Source organism: Sipha flava, unplaced genomic scaffold, assembly GCF_003268045.1.
Source record: "Sipha flava isolate LNK unplaced genomic scaffold, YSA_version1 0_pilon_pilon, whole genome shotgun sequence".
NCBI lineage: Eukaryota > Metazoa > Arthropoda > Insecta > Hemiptera > Aphididae > Sipha > Sipha flava.
This window is the reverse complement of record NW_020271713.1, coordinates 3,739,694-3,751,926: the sequence shown is the minus strand read 5'-3', so window position 1 is coordinate 3,751,926 and position 12,233 is coordinate 3,739,694. Positions and strand designations below refer to the sequence as shown.

General features: G+C 29.6%; 1 protein-coding gene across 2 annotated transcripts in view; it reads left to right on the top strand.

Moving 5' to 3' along the window:
* LOC112680523 overlaps positions 1 to 12,233 on the top strand; it is a 103,163-nt gene that overhangs the window by 47,617 nt on the left and 43,313 nt on the right. For both annotated transcript variants that reach the window (XM_025550741.1, XM_025550667.1), the window contains 10 exons: positions 658 to 829; positions 1,805 to 2,023; positions 2,163 to 2,271; positions 5,115 to 5,254; positions 5,339 to 5,581; positions 8,024 to 8,205; positions 8,399 to 8,549; positions 8,629 to 8,797; positions 11,077 to 11,258; positions 11,463 to 11,617. In XM_025550741.1, coding sequence (XP_025406526.1) covers positions 658 to 829; positions 1,805 to 2,023; positions 2,163 to 2,271; positions 5,115 to 5,254; positions 5,339 to 5,581; positions 8,024 to 8,205; positions 8,399 to 8,549; positions 8,629 to 8,797; positions 11,077 to 11,258; positions 11,463 to 11,617 — 1,722 coding nt within the window. The remainder of the gene's footprint in view (positions 1 to 657; positions 830 to 1,804; positions 2,024 to 2,162; positions 2,272 to 5,114; positions 5,255 to 5,338; positions 5,582 to 8,023; positions 8,206 to 8,398; positions 8,550 to 8,628; positions 8,798 to 11,076; positions 11,259 to 11,462; positions 11,618 to 12,233) is intronic.

Sequence of the window (12,233 nt, the reverse complement as noted above, 5' to 3'; positions counted from 1 at the left end):
TGCAACACATCAGTGTGACTAAAGTAAATAACACTAAAAAAATTATTATTCAATTTTTTCAGTAATTTTTGGAAAAATTAAATCGAAAATACTTAAAAATAATGTAAAATTTGTCAGGAAAGTGTTTTTATTCCTATTCATAATTGGCTTAATTATTTTTATGTTTGATTAACATTTTAGTAATTTTTAAAATATCAGTCATTTTTATTTTTTCAATAATTTGATAACGTTAAACAAGACAGTTGGAATGCTAAGACTTCATTCTTATCATCTTTGTTCTTTGTGAAAATTAACTACGGTATTATTTTCGTAAATTTCTCTCGGTATCGTCTTTTGAATGTAACTTTCCTCACAATTCACGTCTTTTGTTTTTCTATAATTGTAATTATTACCATTACCATAAGGACTATTTTATGACATATAAAACGTTAAATTATGACAAGAACATAAAAAAAAACACACACACACACACACACACGCATACGATCATAAGCGAAATTAGTATTACATAAAATCCATCTACGGTTAGTATCTGCTTATAAGAGGGAAAGCGACTTTCAACGGATTGCGTTGCTTTAAAGTGCCCGTTGTGTGTATTTTAATTTTAATTTTAATTTTTCTTTCGAAAAACGTATGGCGGATTCATTTTTTTGGCAGGTTGAACTACCATCGTCACATCGAAGTGTTTTGGCCACACACCAGCGCTTTGTTGAACGCGACCAAAGTGAAAACATTTAAGGAAATAAGTGTCTTAAACGTGGGCGAAATATTATTACACTTTCCTATCGACAAAAAGTACCACGTCGGCAAGTTCGAATTCAAATACGAAGTAAGTCTATTCGGCGAACCGCTCGTGTACGCTACATAAACAAATTTCATTTCATACGTCCCTTCGCGCATTGAAAATATTGTATAAGTTCACATCGCATTCAATGCCGTAACTCTCGCAGTACAATACAGACCGGGAGTTTTACTTTTGGAATTTTACCTTCGGAAAACAGTACCCTTCAAAAGCGCGTAACTCGTAAGTGTATATGTATATAATATATAACCGTCGCGTGTTTAATTGATTTTCCTTACGGACTTCAACGTTTCTTACGTAATTATCGAACAATAAATACACGTACAACATTTTTTTTTTCGGACCACTATAAAAGCTGCACTTCGCCAAATGGCCTAATTCGACATTGTACAACTAACGTGGTAAACACGATGAGCGTAAATACATAGTACACATTGCGACTCCGAAGTATCGAATATCGGACTACCGCGGTTATTGTTACATAAGAGCACTTAGAGTGTAGACACGAGGAAAATGAAAAGTGCCGTAATGTTTGCTAATAACAGACATTGATCTTCGGATTACTCATCTGCTATTGTTTTGCAACCAAAACCGTAGACAAACTCATGGTACAATATTCAATTACGTTACGATGGAGTTTTTGAAAAATGTTCTCTTTGAGGATTTTAAATGAAAATCACTGTTTCCTCTCAGAGAATGGAATGTCATCAAGCATTTATTATAATTCGAACGCTAAATAAAGTACATGTGCAGAGCGAATCCGAGCGAATGGTACCGATATAAAAAAAAAGATTGGTGTGTACACACAAACGGTTAATGGAATAATAATAAAAATCGAAAATTCCCAAATAATTTTAAAACAAATATTTATTTTCGTGTCGATTTATGATGATATAATGTATAGTGTATCGTATTAATTATTTTGTATTTAGTTTCTATACTATATTTCTCACTCAGATTTGAATTGTACTCGAATTTGACGATTTTTTTTCTACGTTACAGGACTTGACGAATAAAATTGTTGGTGATTCAAGAGTGATTTACGACGACAAAAAAATTATTGAAGGAAACTTTACTAGAAGATTCTCGAGACACGAGGACAATTTCATGGACGATAACATCGATTTGACGGTGCAGAATAAAATGTTACCGTTGGGCGTGAGGTACCTGTGCAGGACGAACAACGAAAGCCACGTAGCTACCGAAAACTCGCCCAAATTAGTACGCAACGACAACGAATGTTTTTTTTTTTTTTTTGCTTTGTCATTGCCATTTCTTCAATGAAACTTTCAGCACATCACCGTTCAGACAATACGCAGACGCTAGTAAGCACTAATTATGATTTTATGTTGTGTTTTAGGATTTCAAGCGTATCGAATTGTTTAAAATGAACAACGTGTCCGAATTCAACGTGACGTTTGAAATGCTGCAGTACAAATACGAAGTGGCCTACCAAAACATTTTCAAAGGTTCGGAGCATTATTATATTTTCATTAATTATTACTATTATTGTTATTGTCACAATTATTACGATAATATTGCATAACACAATGGGGGTTTCGGTTAGAATAAAGTGTACGCGTATAAAAGAAAAAAATGCTATTAAGTATGCAGCAAGTACCTATTACTTTTCTTTTGGACTGTTAGCACTTTTAAAGCTTTTATTAAATAAATGCGCCGCGTTTCTTTTCAAAGATATATATTTCCGACGGTCTCGAAACAGCGTTCTGTTTAATTGGAAAAAAAAAAAATTTAATTTCAATGAGTTTGGAATCCTCAACGAACAACCTACCTACGCGTTGATCAAATAGACATGTTACTGAAAACCGTTCGAGTGTCCTACTTCAAGTACCTTTAAGTAAACAGTAAACGTGTAACTTTTAAAGTATACAGAATGGATTTATTTCGGCTGAATTTATTTTCGGTACCACTTTGTTTTTTTTTTCGTCGGATTTATAAACATCCGTTCTGCTATATAACCGAAACAACGGTGATATATATTATTAAGTAGTCTTACTAATCCATATTGGCTAATCGTGTTTTTATCGCCTCCGTTTGTTTTGACCTTATATTTTCTCTAATTTAATCGGCACTGATATCTCGGATTTTATTCGTTATTCGACAACGGTTACCCACAGAAAAATCACTATGTGTATGCGTCAAATGGTTTTTTTTCTCTTTATTTCCAATACGTCCATTGTAGTGGAGTAGGTATGTGATTCCTTTTCTCCATATGTTTAGTTTGCTCATATTCAATATTGAAACACGACCAAACTTCATAACAACATGTGAAGTATCTAAAGCATACTTGGCCGGTAAATTCTCCCGACAGTTTCATCTTATTTCTCAATATTATTTCCATGTAATACGTTTCTATTTAATACGAGATTAATTCACATATTATAATATAAAATTTAAGATGTCTGGAAGTGTACTTCGACCGTATGTTTTTGATAAAATATTATACTGCGAAATTACAATAATTTCGGTGGAAATCGTTCTTGTATACATAATATTTTATGTCATATTTTTACGAGTTGTGTTTGTTTTCTCTCGGAAGTTGTACACTCAATCGAGCTTTTTCCGAGACAAACTTTAAATAATTTTTCCTTTATAATAACCATATATTCTTGTGCAATTTTACACAACACTAGTTTAATTTTTTTATTTATTTCATATTCGATGCGTTCTTACTAATACCTTAGCACAAGTGTAAGAAAAAAATATGCCGTGTGCTCGGATTATTGTATTTTGGTAATTTGATTGGCGACATTCTTGCCCCGCGTCTTTCACACAGCGCTCCATGTATCATAAATAAATTCATCGTAAATTAAATACTTATAAATAGAAATACGTGGCATCATTACGTTCTACTCGCGGTATGTCTTTGAGGTCGAAAACAAATTACGTAACCGAAAGCGACTGTTGTTGATGTAAAATTAGACTGACAGATCAATGGACTTTTGTAATCATTGAATGTGCATAATTTCATGAAAATATATCAATGTCACACGATCATGTTTTTAACTATAGTTTTATTTATGCGATACAAATACGAATTTATTCAATTAACATAGAATAATATAGCTTTGTGGCATTTGTTAGGCGTGCCAATGATAGCTGTAAAATAAGATGTGAAACTATGTGACGAAGTGTTGTAAGAATGCATGAAATTATGGCAATATTCAAGTTATAACTGTTAGTAAACCATACAGTAAACATAAATATTGTTTGAATTGGTTTTTATTGAAATTAGTATCATTTTTCGCGCATAAAAATAATAATTCTTAGTGGTATGTTTCAAAAAATAATTAATAAAGTCTGAAATAAGACTTAATAAGTATAATAACAGTTGAAAATAAAAATAATTTCAAATTATGATTGAATATTCATAATTAAAAAAAAAAAAAAATCGATAAGTTTTCTTCAAAAAATAATGGAAAAATATTTAATACTTGTTTGATTTTGATTCAAATAAGCATACAAATAGAAATACCCCAATCAAAATCAAAATTAAAATCATAGCTATATGAGTAATGTTCAAAATATCTTAATGTTCTATTTAATAACAATTCATTTTTGACGTATGAATAATATTCAAAACCCATCATTAAATTCTATTAAGAAGGTACATGTAAAATTTAAAACAATTGTTCAAAAATGTATTTTTTTATGAATTGTAAACTTAGTATGAATATTATTACCATTCATGCAACTTTGACGTATTTATTCAACAAATTATACATATAGGTAATATTTATTTGAACTTTAGCTTTTTTTCATTAAATATACTCGTGTGAAAATTACTAAATGTAGCTACCACGTTTAATTTTCTACAAAATAATTAATTCAAGTATAACAAACTAGGAATATTTCGTGTAATATTATTATTTTGTAATGTGAAAGTAATTCAGAAAAGTTGTTTTTCTTTTCTAACCTCAGGTGTTAAAAAAAAAAAAAAAGTCTTCAAGTAGTTAAGACAATGGTGATCCAACTAAATTTTTGCGAAAAAATAAATAAAACAATAGAATAATTAAAATGCCTAAAAGATCAATAACTACTTATTAAATTTAATTCCATAAGAACTTATTATAGCTGAGCATTTAAATAGCTACGTATAATATTATATTGTCAGCTGACTGTAAACATACGAGTGTTGAACTATCAAGTTAAAATATTAATAAATTAGTTGTTTCCGATTAATCTTAGATAAAAATTTTATTTTCTTCCTTCCCCCCTACCATGATATTATAAAATGTTTTACTTGTAATAATTATTAATATTAAAATGTACATTTTAATCAAACTTTCAGTGATAAATTTCAACAGAAGTATCATGATCAATTCACATTACGCCGGTGAAAACGACGATTCGTATTCAAGGAACGTCAAAATTATTCTAAATCCCCTAGCCTGGTTGGACTCGGCAATCAAAGTGACTTACCATAACTCGGTATATATAACATAATATTAACATAGTAGAGCCCCTTGTGCGGTTCGGATCACTTGCTTACAATCGTATTTCGGATTTCTCAAGACTCCCAGCGAGTACGGAAAAATCATCGACTTGAACGTTGCGTATCCCAGAAGGAATTTCTCCGTAGTCAGTGACGTGGAAACGGACACCAAATACTTAATGTCCCAGATGACGTTAATACAGCACAGGGCCACGCCGGCCGATGACTACGTCTTCGGATATCGATTTGATTGGAGAAAACTCGAGTCCACGGTGAACAGACATCGCATCGCAATGCTATTATTCCATCCCTCATTTCAAAAAGTAAGTTGGTCTTTAGGTACTGCACTATGCCCGATCCTTAGAGGAAAATGATCACGCGTTACATTGGAGGATTATAACTTAACAAACTAAGGAATTTAATAATAAGAATAATAAACCTGTAATAATTTATCTATTTATAAATATAGTTATATAAAAATGAATCCCTATTACCCTTGGTTACGCCATTACGCGTGAACGGATGAATAATTATACTTTTGTTGTGTTTGTTATTATCAGGAAAAGGTTCTTATGAAAGAAAAAATTAAGAAAATTGCACGGAAAATTAAAAAATTTAAGAATACTTAAACACCATATAAAATTATATCTAATCTAATCTTAACGCTTTGGACACTTTTTTAGTATAACCTTTCGACGTTTGACATAGAATTGACAGTGTTACAAATATCGTTAAAGAGGATGTAAAAAAACAAAATATCGTTTAAAACAAGATCGGAGTTATTTTATTGATAAAAATACATGTAAAATAATTAATACATCAAATTAATATTAATTAAATATTAATATATCTATGTAAAATAACTGAAATTCTTAGTGCAAATAGTGCGATTAGTTCAAAGCCATTAAGCTTAACATTAAAAGTTCAATTTAATATTGAATTTTGGTAAGTTTGAATAGATAAGCTTATTTTAGTAACATAACATAACGTAACATAACGTTACATAACGTTACGTTACTAACATAAAAAGTGATATACTTTATTTTAAAGAAGAATACAATAGTTTTCTTTAATTTACAGTTTTTAATTTACCGTCGCAGAAATTAAAACGATAATCCGTTCGCAGTTAAGACGAGTATTCGGCATTCTCCGTCGGTATACCGCTGCAGTTCTACACAAATCGTTGGCTTGTCGTTGGAGACTTCTTCCCGGTTTTATGATTAGAATCTATTAGACTGCGTATAGTGTATGACAAGAAAGTAATTTCGCACGTGCTATCGGAAATATTATTTTTACGTTCGGCATTACATTTGTTAAACGGGAGAATCAATGTCGATAATATCTCGTTTTTTTAATAAACGCGTTTCCCGCAATCCATTTTACCGTCAAGACTTATCCACTGAATCCGACCTGCCGGTTCTAGATAGTAACTTGATGTGTCGAACAATTTTTTATTTATTTATTTTTTTTATTGTTCGTTTTGCCGCTCCAGTATGTGTTAAATTCATGGTGAAAATACTTATATAGTTTTGACCTAGTAGTAAATAATTTTATCGTCCAATCGGTTTCGGATCTAGGGTTTTTTGAAGGAAAGTATTAATAATTATTATTATATGTATGACCAACCGGCCAGTGAACTGTTTTTATTATAAAACCATACCAGCTGTATTGTTTAACACTGAAAATCGAGAAACTCGGGTTAGTTGGATAAAATCGAATAAAACGTTAATATTTAACAAAAGTAAAACTATGTTTTTTTTTTTTTGATCATGCACAGTTATACGTTGAAAATTAACCATATTATAAAAAATATTAGAAAGCAAGGTATATTAGTACAACTTATGTTCTGTTCTGATTGATAATATAAGAGTCCGGAACAAAATTTATTTACTGAAATGAAATTAATTTTTACAGCTGTAATGCTTTACATTAATTAACATTTTGAAAATATTTTAAAACTATTGATAGGTGGTTGCCCATTTAAGATAAAATAAAAACAATCGACTTTTCCGTTTTTTCTATAGAAAATAAAATGTATTGATTGATATGGGTTCCTACTTTTAATTTAAATTGATAACGTTAGTAGAATTATATAATTATTTGTTATTTTCAGTACTGTACAATATATTTAATCTTATAAAATTAAAAAAAAAAAAAATTAAAAGTGTAATAAAAACATAATATACACAATATTTTAACTTTTATTTGTATTATAAGGTAATATAGTTCCAAAGAGTTTTTTTCCATATGAATGTAATTTCAAAAGGGGTTTAATATTTTTATTTATTTGTACTCTTAAATATATTTAATACACGATATGTTTTTAATTTTTTTTAATACGTTATTATAGTAGCTACACCTATATGAATATGGCAAATTACTAACAGTTTCATAAAATTAAATTATATCATAAAACTACATTTATCGTTAAATCTATACTTGACTTAACTTCTACATGAAATAAGTGTTTTCGTTAAAACTTTTGATTTGTGTTACAGTTCATAGCTGTTCGTGAGCATTGTTGTTTTCATTCGTTTGTTGTGTTCCGCTGAAATATACCATTTATTTTATTTTTATTAACGCAATATCATTAAAATGACTATTTTGTATATATTATGTGATCATTTTAATATTTTCGATTAAGAATTATTTATATTAAATATTTAGCTACAAATAGGAATACGTAATTTTCTGTCACATCTAATATTCTAAATTTTAATATCAAAAATTTCAATCATGAAATGTGATTGGTTTGATTTGTTTAGAATGTTACGATTAGAGGAAATTATTCGCGTGGTAACACGATACTATTTGACTTGAATGCCGAATACGATTATGCGACGGATTCAAGAAGGAAGTTTACAATTGGTTGCTTGATTGAAAACAATTCGGCAAAATCAAAACGAAATTACTTTTTGTCTCTCAAAGGAAGACACTTGAAAACAAGGTAATATATCATTAATTACTCGGATGATTGCGTTTGGGATAAATGAAAATGTTGTAACATTTATATTAGAAATTTTCTGATTTGAGTATTAATAAATAAGAACATCTTAATACTACTAGAAAAAAAAAAATGGTGAAAATTAATAGTACCGTTAAAATTGTGAAAGAAAATAATTTCGAAACAATTTTTTTAGATTTAAATTGGACGCTTCTGGAACTTTTAAGTCACAAGAATACTTGCATTTCTTTCATAACAATGTGACTTATAAGCGCGCCTATCTTGACGATCAGTATTGGGACGGAAAAGGTTTGTTGGACTTTTTCAACAAGACCGTACAGATAGAGGTGAATATTTCCGACGAATACTTTTATCGAAAAGGTAAAAAAAAAAAGGTGTTAATTTTCGTTAAATTTGCTTGTGTAGAAACATTCCATTCACGATACTACTATTATCCACGGTAACTACAGTAATCTCGATGGCACGCATTACGTCAATGGTCTGGTACGAAACGGTGACGATCAGAATATTGTCGGAAAATTCTACATAAATATCCCGCGAAAAGATACGAACATGGTTATTAATTTCACTCCAGGTAAGTAAGTCACCCGAACGTTTGTGTTTCGGATACACTAAATCGGTTGAAAACCGTTTGATACATAATTTTCTATTCCGTCGTGCAGGGTGTGTCCGACGGGTTCAGTATTATGTCTTCGCATCGTTGTGTTCGTCGTTTCGATACTGCTCACACCCGGTAGCGTCTTGCGATAACCCAAGACTGTATAGTACTCAACCTGTCACACAAACAACTGATAATTAATTGTACTATTACTTTTTTAGATCGTTAAATGCATTATGAACACGCTAACACTAATAAATATTGTTAAAGTTATAATCATATTTAATAATAAAAAAAAAAAAAAAACTAAAAATATCATGGGTATTAATATTCATTAATTAATTCTGTCGTTCATAATGAAAGTTTATCGTTTTGAACCCGTTACTAATTAAACCAACTCAATATTGTAGGTGTAAAACGCAATTAAGGGTTTTGATTGAAAGTTACGTAAACACATAAATAACGTAACTAAAACATTTATCAACAATAGACGGCAACAAGCTACAGTAGGAATTTAATGTTCGTTTATTATTGGTCGCTTGATAATTGTTGCGCTTAAAATACATTAATTTACAGACTGATTTATAGCGAACGCCGCGATATACCATCAAAATATCGTAAATTAGAAGTGTTTACATAGCCTGTCTATCTAGAATATAAATTTATTATTTCATTTAATATACACTTGGTTTATTTTCCTTTTTTTTTTTCTGAAAAGTTTATTTTGAAAATAAAACTTTGCATTTTTTTAAAACAAGTCATAACTTCCAAGTAAATACAATAACATGAAAAAAAATAACACGATCAGTGGCGGATCCACGAGAGGAGTTTTGGGGGTTAAACCCCCCCCCCAACATCACGAAAAATATATATTAAAAATCAATAATTTTATGAATGAAGAAAAAGATTTTTTTTTTTAAAGTATAAGGAAAAGTATATAAATTTTTTTTTTATTCGTACAAGAAGTAAGTTGTCTTAGATTTAAATAAATGTATTATACTGCTGACTATTAACTTAATTAAATTATTTCATACACTTAAATAAAATTTTACAATAAAATTAAAAGTTCTGAATTAAATTTTTCTTGTTTTTTTGAAAAATTCTTCAAAAACCTCATCAACTGATACATTAATATCATTATGAATATTCATAGAAGCTAGACCATTGAGCCTTTCTTGACCTGTTGTATTTCGCAGATAGGTTTTGATTCTTTTTAAACATGAGAAACTTCGTTCAGGCGTAGCTATTGAAACGGGCAAGATTGCCATTATACGTACAATTTTGAAAACATTGCCAAAAGACGAATGTGCACTACTGCATTAAAAAGTAAAAACCCTTGATCAGTCACTGACCGCAATATTATAAATAATATCCCAAGTGCCAAAGAAAACAATTTTCAAAACCCCCCCTCCCCCATAAAAAAATCCTGGATCCGCCTCTGAACACGATGTAGAATGACTCTTCCTAATGGAGCTATTTACTAATGATTTTAAAGAGAAGTTTTACTAAGCGGAAGTATCAACACAATTTTTGTTTTAATCTTCAAGTCGAGTTGTCTGGGATTGTACGAAGCAATCTGACTTATTTTAAGACTTATGTGGGAGCTACATTTGTTAAGTGGTTTTTGGTAAGAAATGTTTGTAATCTAACTTACATATTTTATTTTTAGGTCAAATTGTAAGGTTTTGTTGCTAATATACCTGCAATATTTTTTTATTATGTGGAACCATATGGATATTAAATTGTTTGTATATTATTGTGCGAAGCATTACTTCAATTTTTGATACTGTATACCATAAAAAATAAAGTAATGCGTTGTAGATTGGAATTTTGAGTTTGAATTTGGATTTTATAGGAGAGGTCGAAGTAAATGTAATCTGGTATTTGATTGTTTTTTTCTTCAACATTTTTTTTAAGTTCAACGATATATTTAATTTAGTTAGTTTGAAGCAGTAATTGATTGTACAATTCGGCTGGTGGATAGTTCTAAGAACGAAGGGTTTTTTGTTTTTCATTAAATTGTTGTGCCTTCAAAAACCTATTCTTAATGAATAATTTTAAAAAATATATAATATTCGTCTATCTAAGGTATTTAAATAAATATTTTTTTTTTTTCAAAAAATAAACTTTGCAAAATAGCCATGTGGTAATTATACAAACTACTGTCAATATATTCAGTACGAAAGCATTATCAAATGTATTAATAATAACATGTTTAATTATTTTATCCGAATGTAACACCGTTATATTTTTAGATGCTACAAAACAAATGTTTATGTCCGGAAATGTGCTGGAAAGTAAAAAAGCTAAATTTAATATATGGAGAACCGAAAACAATGTTATCATTCCGGAAGTTGGGTTCTCTTTGAGTCTTAACCATTCTAGACTTTTGTCTTCTTCTTTGGAATGGAGAACTGATCTAAAAGACAACATAGTGGTAAACAATATTATTATATGTATTATGTATTATTATTATAATTTAAGACTGATCCTCCAGTATTGTTAGTTATAATCCGAACGTTTTTTTTTTTTTTTGTAATGGATATAATAATAATAATAAGAATAAGAATAATAATTACATTAATAATTATAATTGTATTATGCGTTTTACGTATTTGTGTGTATTCTCATTCATATGTAGAACGCTTTACGAACGTCTATTAACCATACTTGGAGCTACATTCAAGAAACGACGGAGTTTTGGACGCAGTACATAAAATCACAAACGATGGAAACGGCAAACGGCATTTGGGCGGACACGAAACCGGAAATACAGGAATTCATCAACGACATAAGGTGTTGTGATTTTTATTCGATATTTAAACTTTCATAGCGGACCGACGAAATGACGAAAAAATCCCTCGCCGCGTTATAATTTTATTTTCTCTACTCATAACGTACACTTACCCAACAGGAATACACTTTATTATTTAATAGCGGACGCCGTTGGTTTATTGATTTGTAGAAACGATAATAATACTACTGCTACGGTCTTACTCAAAACCTTAGAGTGAACTTTACACTTTAAGCACGTGGTAAAATTTATACTGCACAGGAATATTGGGTAAATTTCATAATAATTTTCTAAAGGAATGGAATGCAACTCTAACGAGCTACTGTAGCGTAAATTATTCGAATAATAATATTATAATCATCTCGTTCAAAATTAAATATATAAGAAAAAAAAATGGTATCGACAACAATCCGCTATAAGTGTTTATTGAGTATTTCTCGTGTACTTTTTTTTTATGCAATATAGTATTTTTTATGTATTATTAAAGTAGGTATTTTTCTCATGATTAAAACTCTATAAAATATTTTCTTGTTGCTAATTTTAATAATAAAATAATTCTAATATTACCTACTGAGCTTAATTTTTAACTAATTTTGGGTTCCATCAAATTCTTTATTA